Source organism: Leptopilina heterotoma, unplaced genomic scaffold (genome assembly GCF_015476425.1).
Source record: "Leptopilina heterotoma isolate Lh14 unplaced genomic scaffold, ASM1547642v1 Lhet_204, whole genome shotgun sequence".
Classification (NCBI taxonomy): Eukaryota; Metazoa; Arthropoda; class Insecta; order Hymenoptera; family Figitidae; genus Leptopilina; species Leptopilina heterotoma.
Genome location: NW_025110919.1, coordinates 226,203 through 247,069, shown reverse-complemented (window position 1 = coordinate 247,069; position 20,867 = coordinate 226,203). Strand labels below are relative to the sequence as shown.

Below are 20,867 nucleotides of genomic sequence, written 5' to 3'. Positions count from 1 at the left end.
AGAACGAGTTTTGCGTCGTTTAATGGAAAACAAAAAACAGTTTGAAATGTTTAAGGAATTTTTTCGAGAATACAGTGAATTGGGTCATATGTGCTTGGTGGAAGAGGATGAATTTATTGATTGTTTACAAATTGTTTATTTACCACACCATATTATATTTCGAGAGAGTAGTTTAACTACTAAATTAAGAGCTGTTTTTAATGCTTCCAGTCTCACATCTAACAACATATCTTTAAACTCTCATTTGCATATAGGTCCTCCACTATTGAATAATTTGATTTCTATTCTACTAAAGTGGCGCAAGCATTGTTATGTATTTGTAGCCGATGTAGAAAAAATGTTTCGACAAATATTAATTGATCCAAAACATATAGATTATCAGCGTATCTTGTATAAATATTCAGAAGGGAAATTTTGTGCTTATCAATTACTTACTGTCACTTATGGTACAGCATGTGCACCATATTTGGCAAACAGAGTGATAAAAAAATTAGCACAAGATGAGGGTATGAATTTTCCATTGGCTAAATCTATTATTGAGGAGGATATTTACGTTGATGATGTTTTCTTTGGTGGGGATGACCTTGTAACTGCCAAGAAAACAAAGGATCAAGTAAGTTATTTAATGATGAGTGGGGGGTTACATTTGCGTAAATGGGCATCTAATAACAAATCATTGTTGAGTGGCTGTATCTCAGAGAAACATGAAAAAGCATTGGATAAGGAATCTGCTGAAAACTCGCCTTTGAAAGTTTTGGGCTTGGGTTGGGATCCAACATCAGATTGCTTTCGAATTGGAGTAAGTCTTGATTCTATTGAAATTCCTACTAAAAGGACTGTTTTGTCAGTTATAGCAAAGTTGTATAATCCTCTTGGTTGGATTTCTCTAGTTATTGTTACAGCTAAGCTTATCATGCAGGAGTTATGGTTGCGCAAATTAAATTGTGATGAAAAGTTACCTAATGATTTGATGAAACAATGGTTTGAGTACTATAATCAGTTAGAGGTGTTAAAAAATTTGGAAATACCACGATGGATTGGTGCTGTAATGAAAAATTCGAATAGTGATTTGCATGGATTTGCTGATGCGTCTAATCAAGCCTACGCTGCAAATGTTTACCTTCGTGTTGTTGATGAGTTAAATAAGGTTCACGTCACACTTTTAATTTCAAAGTCTAGAATTGCTCCTATCACTTCAGTTAGCATACCTAGGTTAGAATTGTGCGCTGCTGTTCTGTTGTCTAGAATTATGAAATTTGTTCTCGAAACTTTAAAGATGCAGAGCCTTCCTCATTATTGTTACACTGAGTCATGTGTGGTGTTGGCATGGTTAGACAAGCATCCTTCTCATTGGAAACCTTTTGTAGCAAATAGAGTAGCTTTAATCGATGAATTAATACCAAAAGCTAAATGGCTTCACGTTTCTGCTAACAATAATGCATCAGATTGTGCATCTAGAGGCTTATTGCTAATGGACATAATGGGTAATTCCTTGTGGTGGGGAGGGCCTGATTGGCTTTCTCAAAAATCGAGTAAAATGGAAAAGTTCACACTGGAATCTACTGACTTGGAAAAGAAAGCGATAAAATCTCATTGTGTGCAGGTTGAACGGAATTTTCATCATGGCCTAAATTATTACGTGTTGTGGCTTACTGTTTTCGATTCATTAATAAATTAAAGGGATCTAAATTAAAAATTATTGATGAAAATTCTTGCCTTACTGTATTTGAAATTGAACAAACTCGTTTATTATTTATTAAATTAATACGAAAGGAATCTTTTTCATCTGAAATAAAATATATTAAGAATCAAAGAGCCTTGTCTATGAAATGCAATATTAAAAATTTGAATCCCTTTATAGATTCATCTGACGTGCTTCGTTTGGGGGGTCGTTTAAAAAATGCTCTTATTCAATACAATGAAAAGCATCTGATTATTCTTCCAAAAAATGAAATTAGTGCATTGATTGTATTACATGCTTATCATAGATGTATACATGGTGGACTTCAGTTGACCTTGCACACATTGAGACAAAATTATTGAATACTTGGAGCTCGTTCTCTGGTAAAATCTACTATTGATAAATGTGTTGTATGTGTCAGACAAAGAGCAGCTGTCAGTCAACAGCTTATGGGTGATTTGCCTGACTTTCGTGTTACTCCTAGTCGTCCGTTTAGTCATACAGGAGTCGACTACGCAGGTCCTTATGATGTTAAATTGAGTCCAGGTAGAGGATGTAAGACACGTAAAGCATATATAGCATTGTTTATTTGTTGCTGTACTCGCGCTGTACACATTGAACTTGTTTCTGATGGTTCGTCAGCTACCTTTTTAGCCGCCTTCCAGCGCTTTGTTTCTAGACGGGGCAAACCTACTAATGTCTATAGTGATAATGGTCATAATTTTGTTAGAGCTGATCGTGAGCTATCTCAATTTCTTAATGAATTAGGAGCCAATGCTGATTTGCATGACAAATTGATTTCCGAGGGAATTGCTTGGCATTTTATACCTCCTAATGCTCCTCATTTTGGGGGGCTATGGGAGGCTGGGGTGAAGAGTGTAAATTTTCATTTATGAAAAATTATAGGTCTTCAGAAATTTACATTTGAGGAATTTTATACTCTTCTTACTCGAATAGAATTCTTGAATTCTATTCTCTATTCTCTCTTGAATTCTTGACCAATTGCTCCTCTCTCGGATAATTTGGGTGATTTTGCTTATTTGACTCCTGGTCATTTTTTTATTGGTGCTCCAATCACCAGTATTCCAGAGCCGTCGCTTGAATTTTTCCCTGAAAATAGATTAACCCCTTCGCAGTCGATAACGTGTATATGTTGTAGGCAAATAAAAGAATCCGTCATTTAGCTAAACGCCTAGGCAGTTAGCTAATCGGCGCCGAATAGACGAACGAGCTTCAATATTACTATTATTCGTCTATTCGCCTGAAGGGATCATGCAATTAGCTAACTGGCTAGACATTTAGCTATTCGACAAACGCAGTTTAGGCCAATAGAAGAAAATTGTATATTCAATAAAATTTCCATTTATTGAAATATTGGAACGCTTAATTTACATGTTTTTCCAATGCTATAAAATTAAAATACTTAGGGGAGCGTGGTCCTAAGTTGGCCGTGGGCCTAAGTTGGCCACCCTGCATTTCTCAGAGATGGTATACTGGACGAATCTATAATTTTGTGGTATGATATATTGATAAACCGTGATATAATTTATGGACCTAATTATAATCTAAGATTCTTCTACGCATTGTGAGAACAATATTATTGTTTACGACCAAAAAAATTTAATTTTTCGTGTTTTTTCGAGAGCAGCTACAAGAGATAAATAATTGAAAATTTCTAAATAAGTGTGTGCGTTAGTTCCTTTATTTAATGTTGTAATAAGAGGTTCTGTTGATTTTTTAATTAAATTTTTTTATTAGCGTAATAATTTGAAACTTGTGAAAATCTACAGTGGTCCTAAGTTGGCCACCTATTGTTTTTGTTTGTTTTTATTTATGTTTTACTTCTTTTTTGTGTTTTTCATCACGAGAAAGACCGTAAAAGTGTAACGTAGGAATTAAACAAAGACAAAAAACAAAAAAATGGTTTAAAACACATTAGAAAAGACATGGTACAAAAACGCCTGTCTTCACAGTTATCCACCACTGCAAATAAATGAAATAAAACAATGCTTCATTTTCTAAACAAAAATAGTTAAATAATGCGTTTTTATTCTCCTAAATTTATCAAATTTGTAAAACTTCTGCGTAATTGACGAATCCGTTTTCAGATTTAAAAAATTAAAAATGGCGGATCCAATATGGCGGACGACATTTTCAAAAATTCATCGGATTTACTTGAAACTTGTTACTCAGGGGTTTTCGGGGTCGCTGATTACAAATATGATATCAGATTTTGAAAATTCAAAATGGCGGATTTAATATGGCGGAAGACATTTTCAAAAACTCATCCGATTCATTTAAAACTCGTTACTCGGCGGTTTTCGGGGTCGCTGATTACGAATCTAGCATCATATTTTTTTAAATACAATGTGGCGGTTCGAATATGGCTGGCGCAATTTCAAAAAATTTATCAGATTTACTAAAAAGTTATTACTTGGAATTTATTGATGTCGTAGATAAAAAATGTAATATCGGTTTTGAAAATGGCGGATCCAATATAAGAACAAACAAAAAAAAAATATAAAAAAATAAATGAAGGAGTGTAAAATCCGACCGCATACCTTCACGTAGTAAACTCTGGGGTCGTAAGTAACGTAGTATACTTAACAGCTGACTGCGGGAGGAAATTTTGTATTTATTCTCGTTTCAAAAGTTTTTCGTAATCAGCGAAAACCCTTTAGTAACGAGTTTCAAATGAATCCGATGAATTTTAGAAAATTTGATTCGCCATATTGGATCCGCTATTTTGAATTTTTAAAATCTGAAATCGGTTTCGTAATCAGCGACCCTGAAAACCCCCGAGTAAAAAGTTTCAAGTGAATTCGATGAATTTTAGAAAATGTTGTCCGCCATATTGGATCCGCCATTTTGAATTTTTAAAATCTGATATCGGATTCGTAATCAACGACCCTGAAAACCCTTGAGTAACAAGTTTCAAGTGAATTCAGTCGATTTTGAATTTTCATATCCGCCATATTAAATCCGCCATTTTGAATTTTTAAAATCTGATATCGGATTCGTAATCAGCGACTTCAAATACAATAGTATGCTCGTTTGCGCAAATTTTAGTTTTCTAAAAAGTTGTCGACATTTTGAGCCCACTTATGAGATTTTGGTCTTGACTGCGAAGGGGTTAACGCGTTGGGGATTGATTCAGCGTATTTCTGAGATTTTTTGGAGAAAATGGCGCGTTGACTATTTACAATCATAGCAAAAAAGATATAAATGGAGTACGGTTAAACCTAATATTATAGTTGGAGATTTGGTATTATTGCGAGATAATAATCTCCCTCCATCTCACTGGCTTCTTGGAAGAGTCTTAGAATGTTATAAGGGTGCAGATGATCTTGTGCGAGTTGTAAATGTAAAAACAGCCGATTCTGAATTTAAACGACCATTGAGCAAACTTTGTTTTCTTCCTATTAGGTCTGCGCATGCGAATGAATTACTTTAAAGTTGGTATGATTTTAGGTTTTGTAAATTGATTTGTGCAGTTTTGCATGGCGGGCGGTTAAACCACCTTTTTAAAAATAATTTTTAGGTAACTTTTAATCAGTTTAAATAATAATATAGGCGAGGCGAGCGGTATGTTCAAATTATAAGTTCTGTTGTGAGCAAGAATTGAATTTACTCCTTTAGGTGGGCTTAACTCCTTACTTATTTAATTTTCATACACTTGTTTCTTGTAATGTGTGATTTTATAATTGTATAGAAAAGTTAGTATGCAAAAGTGCGAGGAATGAGTCAGTCGCCTAAATTGTCGACTCTTTATTTTAATTGTTTAAATTAATGTACAATTTTCTTTTAACTGATTATTGTGAATAGTGAAAATCAGTAGTGAAGTATGTAGTGGTTTTCCGCAAAGAGACTTTTATTAATAAACATAATTGTCAATAATTAAAATGAACTGACGCATTTTAATTTATAAAACTTAACTTCCATAATCCAAAAAAAAAATAAAATTTGACAAATAATTCAAATTTAAACAGCGCCCTACTTAGGTTGCTTCGGCTATTGTCAGGGGAAAGCGGAGGGTGTCGTTTTTCAGATCCCTCTATGGATCAACAACCTTGGGCCGCGTCAATGACGACTGGTATTTTTCGTGACAAGTGGGGTATATTATTGACCGCTCCCAGGTCAATAAAGTACCCTTTATCTCCCTAGGGCAATAATGGTTACTTTACTGACCAGCTGGGTTATATGGGAGAAATTAGCATGCACCGGTACAGGTAGCATAGAGTAACCATAATACGCCTTTGTTGTATAAAGCAAAGTATGGAACAATGAAGGTACGTCCGAGTTTATGTACCGAGCACAATATTGAAAAACAAGTCGTAGCACGAGCGAAGCGAGTGCTAATGTACTATTAAAATATTTAACAAACTATTTTTATCTGTTAATATATCACTTTAAGCTATTTTATACATTTAGGGATCCAACAGCCACTTTTAGTAGTGAAGTTCTCTGATTGGTTCGAGTCTGAAAAGGAATTTCTATACTTAAATTCGATGAATATAGTTTTCACAACTAACAAAAAGCTTAAAACGAGTTTAACGCGTTGCAGGTGAAACTTTCGAGCCCTCTAAATCTACCTCTTTAAAACATCTTATTTATATTTAATAAAATAAAAAAACACACAGTCAACATGCCTAATCTAAGCTATTTTAAACAAAAATCAATGTTGAAGAATTTCATTTATGTTTAAGATTATGTCTTTCAAAAAATTAAAATTGTATGGTCATACAAAATATTTACGACAAATTTTTTTTTACTTTTTTTCTTGGTAAAATCAAAAGGAGCAAAAAGGAGCATATGTGAGTTAAAGTTTACAATCTATGGAGTAATTTGTCATATTTCTCATTTAATTTTGTGGTGGAAATCGAGGGAAACATTTATTTAAATCTAGTCACGCACGAAATTGTATCTATAAATATTTATTTAATGAGGTGTAACTTAATTTTAAATTAACTAGAAAGCTGCAATTATTGATTAACAAACTTTCATCTTATATGTGAATAAAAAAGTGCCTTATTATGCCATTTTAAAAAAATTGTAAATAAAAAAATGCGTTAAATATTCATAGAACGCTAGAAATTTAAAAAATAAAATTTATTGTTCAAAGGGTTGTATAATTCTTCCCAATTAATATAATGCAAAACTATTTTAGTGTTTGATGTAAAAAATGTATAGAAAAAAGTAATGTATATCTCATCTAATTTAAATCAAGTTAAAAAACTGCCTTTTTGGCAAAAAATTTGAGTTCCTGGCCCACTGTGTGCACCACTAAAAATTTGTCCACATAAAAGAAAATAGAAAAACCTTAATATTTATATTGAAAAGTTAAAACTTCATTCTATTTGTTCATTTTATAAAAACTTTGCTTCCACATAAGAATTTTATAAATTTAATTTTTGTTAGATGATATCGTAAATTTAATACTAAAAACACAAATTTTTTTTTTAATTTCTAATTTCCAAAAGCACTACAAATTTAAAAAAGAAGAAAAATAATTAAGGGGTAGTGACACCTTTGATGTTTTTTTTTAACCTGATTTTTATGAATTTTTTTAAGGCAGGAATAAAGTAAACAAAATTTGGATTCGAGGACTTTATTTGTTAACTTTTTAAGTTGCCAAAAATTTATTTATAATTCAAAAAAGTTTTAATATGTTGACTATAGAGGGCGCCAAAGTTGGTCTCATTTCTCTGCAGAGCAAATCGGTGAACAAGATTCCGGCTAGACCGTTTAATCTAGATAAAAATTTAAAAGTTTTCTGAACCTGTGATGGATTTAGGTTTAGAGTACGTAAGATATTTAAAAAATATTAATTTTTATGTATTTGGCAACTGTTTGAAAGAAAAAATCGATTTTTAATGCGAAAATTTTCCAAACAAAAAAAATCAATGAACTATTGCAAAAAAACAATTTCGAGAAAAACGCATTTAAACTTTTGTAATGTGTAAACATGAAAAATGAAACCACTGTTCACGAGACCTTAAAGAAGAGAAATAATAGAAATAAATTTAATGTATCAATTTTTAATTAAATAACCAATTAACCTACAAAAAATTGAAAAAAATCGATTTAATTTTTAGAACCCTAGACAGATATTTTTCATTCTAGGCTAAAAATATTCTAATTTCATAAGTGAATGAATATCTATGTAAATAACCTTTTAGTGGTAAAATTTTTGGGTTGAACTTTATCGAGATCCATTGAGTACTACAACTCTTCTTTCTGCTTACATTTGAAAGAAATTATGAAATGATGATTAATTTATTATTATTAATTATATTAATTAAACAAATTTTATCTTGGTCGCTAATCTTGGGCCAATATTAAAAACCAAGAATTAGAAAATTCGTTAACATTCCGAACGTTAGCCACTATTTGTCTAATATTATTCACCAACACGGCAACCAATATTGTGCCAATCATTGTTTTTCTTTTAACAATGGTATTATCATTCATTTATTCAAATAATATATGTGGAACTATTGAAATGTATACTATATCATTTTAATATTTAATGTTATCATTTTAATACAATTTCAAGACTTGTTTAAATTCAGATAGTTTTTAAAATAAGATTTACTTTTTACTGTGGAGAAGAGTTTATTTTAAAAATAAACTGGATTCAAATATACATTTACAAGCAGGGTAAATGGAATTTTTTATTAAAACTTTCACTATGCTTGACTAATTCTGTTGTTTTGTACTATGTTCAGCATCTTACACCTATCACATTTCTTCTGTCTTTTTCACTCGAGTGTATATCCCGCGCCTGTGGTGTACCACGAGAGTCGTTACAATGAATTGATATCGAATTTTTCAATATTGCAATCGAATATATTGGTCAGAGGTATCCTACACACCTACATAATGTACATTGAACAAAAAACATCAATTGTATAGATATCTATTTGCAGAATTTTTTTTGAATCATCTTCTTTTATAGCTTCGATATTTTCTTATTTGTTAAACAACTCTCATTCTTTAGAAATATCATTTTTTGAAACTACACTACAACTATTAGATTGAATTTTTCATTGTTACTGAACAAGTACCAGTTGAAGCTATTTCTGATTCTTCAATATAATCTTTCTGCTCATAATTATTTGAAACTATTATTATAAAATTTAACAATTGGAAATATTAGATTCTAAAAGTGATACTGATTAAAGTTAACACAATCCATAATTGCCACCAATTAGAATTATTTATCAATTTAAGATGTAGGGAGTAGTTTTTGCAAATTACTAAAAAAACTCCAAGTTTTAACGTTATGAAAAGATTAATTATCACGGAATGAGGAAATATAAAATTTCTTTTATACGTCAAAAATAGTATCAAATTACGCTTTGTTAATTTCAACATTCTCACGTCAATGCCCTGCTTGCAGGTTTCAGCTTTTTTGTCTTTTTCTTTCTTTTTTGATATGCCATAAATTCCAGGATATTAATGGCTGCCGATCGAGTCTTAACGGATGCGTACTTATCATCGTCCTCGTTATCTCTCAACGTCATTATAATTACCGTAATTATTCTCGTGGTCGAGAAGCATCGCGCGCGATTGGAATCAACGTCGCATGGAATGTCGCGACGTCAAAAAATGGCGGGAGATCGAGTTCTTTCAAGGACTCTTTTCAAAACACGCGGTACACACATATATGCCAAGTTCCTAACAAATATAAGTAGGCGGAACGTATTAAGAGTGCCGGCGTTCTAGGTTCTTGAATTTGCAAAAGAAAAACGGTCCATCGACGCAAGGGATGGTGGAAAGAGATCCTATCGGGATGACGCACTGCACATGCACCTGATACCAGATTATGCGTAAGCACGCACCATGCGCGTCGTCCAACTTTTGTGAGAGAGTTATTTGACTGCATATATTTTTGAAACTGCATGCCGCGCGCTTCTCTTTCTCTGGCTCTTTCTCTCTTTTGCACACAAAGTAAAGAACGTGAAATTTCACTGATGGTGAATAAGTTGTAATAGAAAAAATCTTTTCTACATCAATTAAATAAGTACTGAATTATGAACAGCAGTCGTAACTTACTGGTCCAGTTCAGGAACCTGGTCAAAAATACTACGATTAATCTATTTATAACGATATGCTAAACTAGTTTACTTTATTTAGGAAGTATCTCTGTTACTAGTGATTTAATGTTATTTTGTTTCGTTAATAAACTGGATCAAAATGATTATATTTTCTTTGTGTTGTAAATTTAATGTTTAATAATTTTCTTATAAGAATAACACTAATAAATTAGTAGTTTTCTACCAGCAATTAGTAAAAATCTACTGAAGATTAATCAAAACTGTTAGTTATTATTCAAATTGGTAAACAAATCCGCACTATTTCATTAGTAGAAAGCTACAAATTCAGATTTAGAGAGAATATTAATTGAAAACCAAATAACATTGAATGCAAATAAGAAATTAATCAAAAATACTTTTTTCCTGATAAATATGTCTCTCAAATAAAAATTATTTTTAAAATTCTGTGAATATAATAAGTTTGAAATAATACACAACCCTTAAATATTTGGATTTATGGAATAATAACTTTACAAGCATAACTTGTTAGTATTTATTTTAAGAACACAGTAAAAAAAGTCTTATTTTTAGGCAGAAAGGTAGTTCTAAATAAAGATGCAACATTTTTAAGGCAGTCAATGCTAAATTTACGCAATGGATTTTGTATGATTTAACATTATAGCAGACAGTGCTTGATGCCTAAGTAAACGACCAAAGAGCGCCAGGCAAATAGAAAAAGTCTCTATTGATGAATAATAAACATTGTAATGAAATTTAAATTAATAATATTATATGACAGGTATTTTTAATTGAAAATGGTTTCTAAATTTTTGTGCCTATTCTTTGTATTTAAATATTCTTAGTTGAATATTCTCTTTGCTCTACGCGAGTGCCAGATTACTTTTCTGAGTTGAAAATAGAAAGTGTTTCTGTAAATAGAGATGAGTTTGAGAGAAAATTTAAAAAGGCAATTGAAAAACGGCATTTTTATACTCGTTGAAACATTATCTATAATCGTAATCTTTTTCATGTTGTTGAAAATATTGTGTTAAAAAATATAAACAATAATGTTTCAACGAGTAAAATGAGCTATTGTTCGTTAAATTTGGATAAAAATTGTAGTTTCTCTCTGAAGCTGAAAGAAAAAATATAGAATGCTAAAAAATCATTATTTGTGAAAATATGATACCGGTCACATGTATGTAAAAATTCCGCGTAAGAAAACACCACCAAGTTGAGAACCCTTCTTTTTGAAGGTCTCAACTTCGTGAAAATGTGGTATCTTCCCTTGGGTTGACTTTTTCGACATCGACATGTAGAAAAAATTAGTCTAGCTGGGCCTTACTCGTCGATTTCCCTGACCGCGCGCCTTTCTCTGTCTTTTCTATCTCTGTCTTTCTCTACTCTACGTTTCCGCTTTTCCTCGTTCTTCTTCCTCCCCAGCAAAGATTTAAAGGGCCCAGCAGTCGCTATACATATACACTTCGAGTTTTAAAATTTTAAAATTAACTGTGTATATTTTAATAACGAGTTAATAATCATTGATACTCATACTTATATTGTTTTACTAAAAATTAGTTTAACAATATTTGACCGATTAAGTTTAAATATTATTAATATTATTATTATTGTATTAGTGTTGCTATTATTAATACTGTTAATATTATCAACACTATTATGTTTTATTGAATTGCTGTTCATTTTATTACCAATTTAATGTTAATTATTTTTCCATTGAGAAATAATTCTTTTAATGTTTAAAAATAATTTTATTATTAATAGGTTCATATTCTCTTGAGTATTAATTTTGATTATTATTTAAAATTGTTTAATTAATAAATAAATTAGTAGGGGAGCGTGGTCTTAAGTTGGCCACCCTGCATTTCTCAGAAATGGTATACTGGACGAATCTATAATTTTGTGGTATGATATATTGATAAACCGTGATATAATTTATGAACCTAATTAAAATCTAAGATTCTTCTACGCATTGTGAGGACAATATTATTGTTTACGACCAAAAAAATTTAATTTTTATTGTTTTTTCGAGAGCAGCTACAAGAGATAAATAATTAAAAATTTCTAAATGAGTGTGTGCGTTAGTTCCTTCAATTAATGTTGTAATAAGAGGTTCTGTTAATTTTTTAATTAAATTTTTTTTATTAGCGTAATAATTTAAAACTTGTAAAAATCTACAGTGGTCCTAAGTTGGCCACCTATTGTTTTTGTTTGTTTTTATTTATGTTTTACTTCTTTTTTGTGTTTTTCATCACGAGAAAGACCGTAAAAGTGTAATGTAGGAATTAAACAAAGACAAAAAACAAAAAAAATGGTTTAAAAAACATTAGAAAAGACAAAAACTTATGACCACTCTCCCCTACTAATTAAATAATTAATAAATCAATAATTAATTTAATAAAGAGATAAATATATTCTTGTAATTATAATATAATTATACAGCGTTATGCAAATTATATGCATATTATGTCTCAATAAGTGTAATATTAATGTAAAATTATGATTTTTATGTTTAATTTAGTTTATTTTATATTTTAATATTAATTTTGAGTTATTTGTAAGCTGACTAGCAAGTTTGTCTCTTGTTATCCCTCTTACATGTATAAAAAATCTTCCCCTTCCGAGAGGCAGATTTTTTATGCATAGAGTTATTGGGTATAAAAGGAGACGAAAATGCCCTGTCGTAGAGTCACTTCGCCGCCAACTCTTGTAACGAAACTACTTCCGCAGTCCTCCTAAATAAAATTTTAAAGACCAACTTAAACTGTTGTTTCTTTTTCTTTTACCAACACTACTCCACGCCAGTCCCAAGTACATTTTACCGTACACACTGGCCTTGGCACTGCGGGATTTATTTCCTGACTTTGCCGGCGCGTGGACGGTACTTTCGTACTCCATTCACAAACATACTTAACTTACACACTATCATACACATATTTGAACATCTTACCGTACACACTGGCCTTGGCATTACGAGATTTATTTCCTGACTTTGCCGGCGCGTGAGTCGGTATTTTCGTACTTAAACCCTTAAACCCACAAACGTTTAAACCCCAATCTACCACCACACTGATCGTAGCCAGACGGGAATTAATTTTCCTTGCTTGTCTCAGTGCTTGAGGTGGCCGAAAGGGAGGGCCGTTTTGGGGTTAATGGGTCTGACGTCATTGAAAAATTGCCACTTTGACATAGTGATGGGACATCGAAAGAAAAACATCGATGTTGTGAAACATCGACATCGAAAATTCATAACATCGATGTCATCGATGTTTCGATGTTCCGATGTTTTTTTTACACTTCCTTTTGATTTATCAAAAAATATATTTATAAATTATAATTTATAATTTAATTTATAAATATATTATTATATGTTATTATTTATTTTTTATTTATAATTATAATTTATAATTTAATTAATTCACAAAAAACAAATGTTGTTTATAAAATTAATTGTAAAGGTTGTGAAGCCTGTTATGTAGGACAATCAAAAAGATTTTTACAAATCAGGATAAATGAACATCAAAATAACTTTCATAGGAATGAATATTATCATAATATAATTTCAAAACATAAAAAACAATTCAAGGGTCATGATTTTGATTGGGAGAATGTAAAAATATTGCATACTGAACAGGACCGAGTTAAGAGAGAATTAATGGAAATAATGTATGTCAAGAAAGAAGGAGATTCATCGATAAACATAAAAACTGATATTTTGAAATTGGACAAAGATCTTGATTGCTTGCAACAATTTTTATAATGTAATTTGTTATGTCTTTTAAATTTTTCCTGTGATGGACAATTCACATTCAAATTAAATTTTCCGCCAGTTTACATGTCTTGCGCATTGATGTCATGCATTGTGTTAACTTCTTTGGAAGTACTCCACATGTTGTGTCTTTCACGGCGAGAACGTGGGAATTGACAAAAATTAAAAAATATTATGTAATTTTAACTAAATAAAAATAAGCATCCTTTCCAAGATGCTTGTTCTTCATAATAATTATGGTTTTGTGTTATAAAATTTTAGTAAGTTCAGTTATGTTTGTAAAATTACGGTTTTTGTTTTGTTATCTCGAGAAATTAAGGTTGTGTTGTTTAAATTTATGAATTTTTAACAGATTTTTTCACCTAAAGAGGATATCAACATTGATATCGAAACGTCGTGAGTGACGATTTATTATTTTTTAAATAAATATGATTATCCAGTATTTCCTGAAATTATTTTTTAATATATACATATCACTGGATGTACGAAATTTTGAATATATTTATAAAATTATAATAATAACATTTGAAGTAGATTTTAAAAAGATTTAAGATAAAATGGTAATTTTTAAAAGCACAATTCCCAGCTATCAATAGAAAACTCCCTAACGTTAGAAAAATTATCAAGATAAGTAAATTCAAATTTTTTTAAAATATCGTTTTCAATTAGTTAAAATTATTTGATAAAGTATACATTGATAGGTTATGCATGAAAAAGTTGTACATATTTTATAAAAAAAAAAATTGTAATACAAAAATTTTATTTTTATGAAAAATAGACAATCTGTATTTGTAACAACTTATGAAATTTGAGTTAATATTTATTAAAAATTTCTGTGCTCTCTCTACAGTCAGAGATTAAATTCTAATACAAAAAACGTTGTAAATGACAGTCAAATGTAAATGATAAATTCTATATTATTAATAATATTTTAACACATATTAGAGGTATTTAAACTTGTTAATTAAAACTTTGATTAAATATATTAATTTACAGAATCACTTCATAAGTTATAAATTTTAATGTTAATATATTCAGATATATTAAGTTTGTAAAATTTTAAATTTATAACACCGTTTTTAGTAAATATTAATTGTTAAAGTCCATTTTATAGTTTATTTTTATGATTTTCACTATTCGTCAAGTGTCTTACATTTCTTCCACTTCAGATGTTCAAATAATTATGTTTTTTTAAGTAATTTTTTGGGTTTATACGGTTGTTTTCAAAAAATTTTTAATTTATCAAAACGAGAACGATCGCGCGCTGCCGCGCGCGCGTTTTTTCTCTTGCATTTTTATTCTTTAAATTACAGTCTTTTGTTTGTTAAGGTATCAATTTGAGTGACAGTTTCTGATAATAGGAATTTTTAAATATTATTCAATTTAATAAAGTAATAGCCTATGTTGTGCGTAAAACAATTTTTTATACCTTTACAATTCTAGTTCTGTTTTTATCTGTTTCTAAATGTATCATTTCTAAAGTTTATGGTTTTGATAAAAAAAACAACACTTTTCTTTGCTTAAAGAAAAGCGTATATTTCAAGAATAGCACATTTTATAAAAAGTTTTGTACGATGAAGTTATAGAAAACCTTTTTATAATCAAAGTAATCTATTTGTTAATTAAATTTTGTAACATTTAAAATCTTCCATAGTAAATTTATATTTTAAAAAATAGTGATGAAAGAAAAACGTTACTAAATAAACAATTTTTAACTATTTTTCACTTAGCTAGCAAAAAAACATCTCTACTGTCAAAGAAAGCCATAAACAGAGGATATTAAATTAAAAATTTACTTTTGTTTCTTAAAATCGTTCCTACTTTTCCATAAAAAAGAAATATAAGTGTGGTTTTTGTAAATATTATACAAAAAATGTAAGTACTCCGTCATTTCGAAGAAAATAATTTATTTCAATATATGCTTTTCTATAAGATTCATGGGATGCAAAATTTCGTTAATAATCTTGAGAAATATTATCTCTAAACTTTTTTCAAAGTTCATTTGGATGAACTGGTTGGCAGTACATTAAAATACGTACAAATAAGTGTCTTAATTATCTGAAGTTTGAACTATTATTTGAAATTAGGAAATTAAAACGTCTTTGACCAATTGATAAGAAAGAAACGTGTAAAGAAATCTTACGTGTGAATCTTATTACAAAAAAATGACGTAATTTACCAATAAGAAGCGTCGAAGAAAGTCTTACGCGTAAAGACAGCCATACTGAGACACACTCCTTTTTTAAGAAAAAAAAATATAACGACTCAGACATTTTTATAGAAAAAATATTTACTTTTATTTCAATAATTCAGTGTAAACATAATTCTTGATTAGTAAATTAGGTCTTTGATTTCCTAAATATATAATTAATGATTCCCAAGATTTAACTCGTAAAAATGCAACATATACTTGCCCATGATTAAATACATTTTTACGAAGGTCTACACCAATCTTGTCAAAAGTTTGTCCTTGGCTTTTATTTATTGTTATTGCGAATGCTAATTTTATAGGAAATTGCCGTCGTTTGAAAGTAAAAGGATAAATATCCTCACAATACAGCGTAATACGATTTATAAATACAATATCTCCAACCTTATCACCTGTTAAAATACGACAACGTAGCAGATTGTTTGATAGTTCTAATAACTGCATTCGCGTTCCATTACATAAACCTTCATTAATACTAAGATTTCGAAGTAGCATATCAATACAATTGGCTCTTAATCGTAATTCATAAGGCGGGAAATTTGATGGATTTAAAGTATTCAAATACTCTGGTAAAATAGCATCATTTATACTTCCATTATCACAATTTTCGGTACTATCAACACTTGTATAAATTCGCTCACTTTTATTATCAAACAGTTCGAGTACCTTGTTGTTAATTTCATCAACATCAACATTTCGAGCAGACAATATTGCTACTTTTGCTAAATCATCGTATTTATTATTGATAATTAATTCTCCAAATATTTTATGAATGATATCACCATTTTCTACACATTGCTCTGGTGCTAGTATATTATTATCATTATCATTTAAAGTACCATTTCCAACTGATAATAAATATTCTGAAAATTCTTTTTTACCAGGTAAAGTTCTCATATTTTCTGTTAATGATATCACCTTAAAATGACTCCATAATGTGCTAGATTTAATAGATAAATTAACTAATTTGCTTCTAGTAGCATTAACTTTAACAGGCAATAATTGTCTAAAATCACCACCCAAAAGCATAGTTTTTGCACTAAATGGCATATCAACATTCATAAAATCGCGTAATGTTCTATCAATTAATTCCATAGCATATCTTGGCGCCATTGGAGCTTCATCCCAAATAAAGACATCAACCTCTTTCAAAAATGTAGCTTCCTTAGATTGACTTTTAATATTTGATGTAGAATCATAGAACAATGGAACAGGCATCCCAAATGTTTTATGTACAGTTTTACCACGGGGAAGTAATATTGCGGCAATGCCTGTAAATGCCATAGTACAAACACATTTTCCTTTACTTCTTAACAAATGGTATAAAGTTGTATAAACAAAAGTTTTTCCGGATCCACCTGGTCCATCAATGTAATAACATGAAGAAGATGGTATTCTTTTATCTTGAATAACTACATTTAATACTTCATCAACAATATCCTTCTGTTTGGAATTCAGTTTCACATATTGCATTTCACCAATCTCTTTATGTTATTGCAATGACATTTCGTTGTTCGCTTGATTTTCTGTTTCAATACTTATTTCATTTAACTGTATCATTTTAGGAAAATTGCTAATATTTGATCCTTCATGCAACAGAAAGTTAATTATATCATTATATGCTCTTTTATGAGCTTCATTAGATGGATAATTTTTCTGATAATCTTCAGACATAGCCTCTTTAAACTTTTCCCAAAGTTCGTTTGGATGAACTGGATGGCAATAAATTAAAATACGCACAAATAAACGTCTTAATTGTTGTGGCATCATCCATACTTCTCCTTCTGTCAAAGCACGTTCCCATTCTCCATCATCTTCAATAAGGCCTAATGCTAAACATGCACTACGAAAAATGTCATGTACAATATTGTTGACAGTTCGCAGATGATCATAACTTGTAGCGCCTTTAACTACTATTAAAAGTAATCTAAGATGAAACAGTTCTGATTGACTGGGCGAAATTGAATACATCCGTCCAATGACATTAAATGACCCTTTACGCTTCACCCATTTTAATGCATTTTCACCACGTTCTTTCTTAAAAACATAATAACATGGAATTTCTGCATATGTATATTGTCTAGCTTGTGGATCACGCCTATTTAAATCGAAATATTCTAATAACATAGTCCGTTTCTGTAAAGCTTCATTTATAGCATCATCATTTGCTTCTTCACTAATGGTTACAGTATGCCGATTAATTAAATGAACAGGTAATCGGAGAATAGAATGACTTTTACTCTGTAATGGTCTACCAAATATTCTATCACATGCTTCAACAGGACTAACATATCGAGTTTCAATAAAGTTTTTTATTTCATCATATTCTAAAGAACTTGTATTATTACTACTATCGGTAATTACTACAGCAGCAGCATCATGTCCCTTAAAAATATATTTATACAAATATTTTACGGATTTAATACTTGAAACTACTTCTACATTAATATGACAATTAAATAACTGAAGTAATGTAGGATTGTATGGAATAACGTATTGATTATCTGTAGTTCCTTCATTTAGGCGATAGTATTGTCCTGTATTAAGGCAGCGATACGTTGGGTATCCGTTTTCATCCATTATTGTCTCAGAACAGAATTGTTTTGGGAAACCTTTCAAACATTTACTATTATTATCTTTACACCAATTTCCACATGGGCCATGAATCATATTTTTCATAACGATGTCATGAAGTATAACATTTTCTGATTGACTTGGAATTTCTGCCGAAATATATTTGTCTACAATCTCGGGTATTGTTATTTTATAATTTTGTTTCAAAGTCACTAATAAATGCATATGCGGCAATCCACGTTTTTGATATTCAATGACATACACATAAGCAATCACTTCGCCAAATAATTGTTCCTTTACAATAGTATTAATAAGTTTATCTTTTTTTATGGTAAAAACACGCGATACAATATCTGGTCTGTCAAAGGCAGTTTGGTTAGGTAATAAATTTTCCTTAATTTCACGCCAGTTTGGATTACACGTCATCGTAATAAAAAGATCAGGTTTACCAAATTTTCTCACAATAGCCATTGCATCTTGGTAATGCTGTAACATATTTCTCGGAGAACCTGTGAAAGATGATGGAAGTATTACAATTTTCCCAACTTCATTGTTCGAATCATCAGCTCTTCTTTGTAAATGATCAATTAGACCTTCGTAAGTATCTGCACGAAGTTTCTTTTGATTATTTCGACAGAAATTTGTCCTACCTTTTTAATTTTCACATAACTGTCGACAATCCATTGCTGAAATAATCTACCACCCTTTAAAAATACATTGTTGTCCCTAAAAGCCATTCTATGCCTGATGTATGCAGCTCTTGATACACGTTTATTTGTATTAGCGCAGGTCAGATTTTTGTCCCAACTTCTTGTTCCATGTGGATAAAATAAAGGATATATCCATGGCTCAACATTGGGATTCATAGAACTTATATATTCTAAACTTTTTGTATTCTTATTATATACGGTAACATATGATTCTGGAATATCACCATCAGCAGTTGTAGTAAAAATTGCTGCAACTTCATTGACACTTTGTAAATTATAACGTCTACTATCCATCCCAGGCTTTAATGAAAATAATAATTGCATCTTAGGCTAAATTTCTGCATTATTTTCAGTCATTGTTTTTTTAATTTTTTCATACATCATACGGTAGGACTGTGCAAATAGGTTACAATCCCGAAGGGCTGTTTCAATTCCATCAACAATATCTCGGTTTAATTGAACATTATTCTTACAACAAATTTCGGAAGCTTCGTTTTGATCAACAATAAATAACTGTCCAAATGAAGAAGTATCGTTCCTTTCTGCATACAAAGATGTATCATTTGATAATAAACCTGACCATGTATTTTGAAACAATATGGTCCTGGTCGTCTATTGTTAAAATTAACTAAGTTAGCGTTGAAAGAAGCAAAACCAAATGAATTATTGTAAGGTCGTATATTATAAAGAAAATGCCCAGATAATTCGTGGGTGCCATCAAATAAATTTTGTAATATGAGTGGAGGAGCAGGTAGATCTTCAAGAATGACTTCGCCATGTTTACAACAATCATGAAATGAATTTTTTTTATTAGATACTCTTTCTGCTTGGAAATGTTTAGCATTACAATGCTCACATGAAATGTTCATCGCACCAGCAAAATGTTCTTCTATATGCGAGACTGAAATACTGTCAGAGAAATTTTGATTCTGTGCAAAATCCCGTTTTTTTTGGCTATGAGTTTTTTGATAAGCTACATTTTTTTGACGACCGGAAATATTAGTATTTGCTAAATTTGCTGTAACAGTTACATTATCTTTTGCCAAAGATGTAGTAACAGTTGTAGAGGATTTTTCTGAATTTATATTTGATTTTGACACTGTAATAATACTGTCCTTTGTTTGAAGTGATTGAGGGTTAAGAATTCTATTATTCTCTTGTTTTTTTTGTCGAAACTTTCTTTGATAAGCAGCTTTCTTTTGACGTTTCATGACTTGATGTTGTTCTTCTTCCTTTAAAGAACGTATTATTAATCTTTTTTTTACTTGATTTTCATTTCTTAAATTAGTATATTTTGTAACATTTCTTGAATCATTACAATCATCATTAGTTTTTGATTTTATAAATAATTTACTGTTAACTTTATGTTCACAAAGTTTTACATAAGAATGATCACGTGTAATGTTCATTTCATTACAATAACCCATCTCTATATGTGACTTTGAAATAATATCAGACTGATTTTGTTTTTGAACAGAAGTATGTTTATTTTGTCGAGAGGTGCGCTTGTAAGCAACACTTCTGTCACGAATTGACGTTTTAACTTTAGAAGTAGAAATATTTTCTTCTGCTGATGATAAAGCTGTAGATGTGCTTTGGGGCCTCGTATTTAAAGTTTGCTCTGCACTAATGAATTCATTAGAATCCAATGATTCAGAGCGAACAATTTTATTATTTTCTCGCTTTTTTTGTCGATATTTTTTTTGATAAGCAGCTTTTTTTTGACGTTTTATGATTTTATATTTTTCCTCTTCTTCAGGAAAATGAACCATAGCTCTTTTTTTTCCTTGCTTCTCAGTTATTATTAATCTTGTATCTTTCATTCCATTGCTTGAATCAATAGAAATAATATTAACATCATTTGCTG

At 30.3% G+C, this 20,867-nt stretch overlaps 2 protein-coding genes across 2 annotated transcripts; both read left to right on the top strand.

The window, feature by feature from the left end:
• The first annotated feature begins 337 nt into the window (after positions 1–337).
• Positions 338–1,678, top strand: LOC122501141. The gene has a single exon (XM_043610415.1). The coding sequence runs from the start codon at positions 338–340 to the stop codon at positions 1,676–1,678; it is 1,341 nt and encodes a 446-aa protein (XP_043466350.1).
• Positions 1,679–2,130: 452 nt separating this feature from the next.
• Positions 2,131–2,577, top strand: LOC122501140. The gene has a single exon (XM_043610414.1). It carries the CDS (start codon positions 2,131–2,133, stop codon positions 2,575–2,577), a length of 447 nt encoding a protein of 148 aa, XP_043466349.1.
• Positions 2,578–20,867: the final 18,290 nt, after the last annotated feature.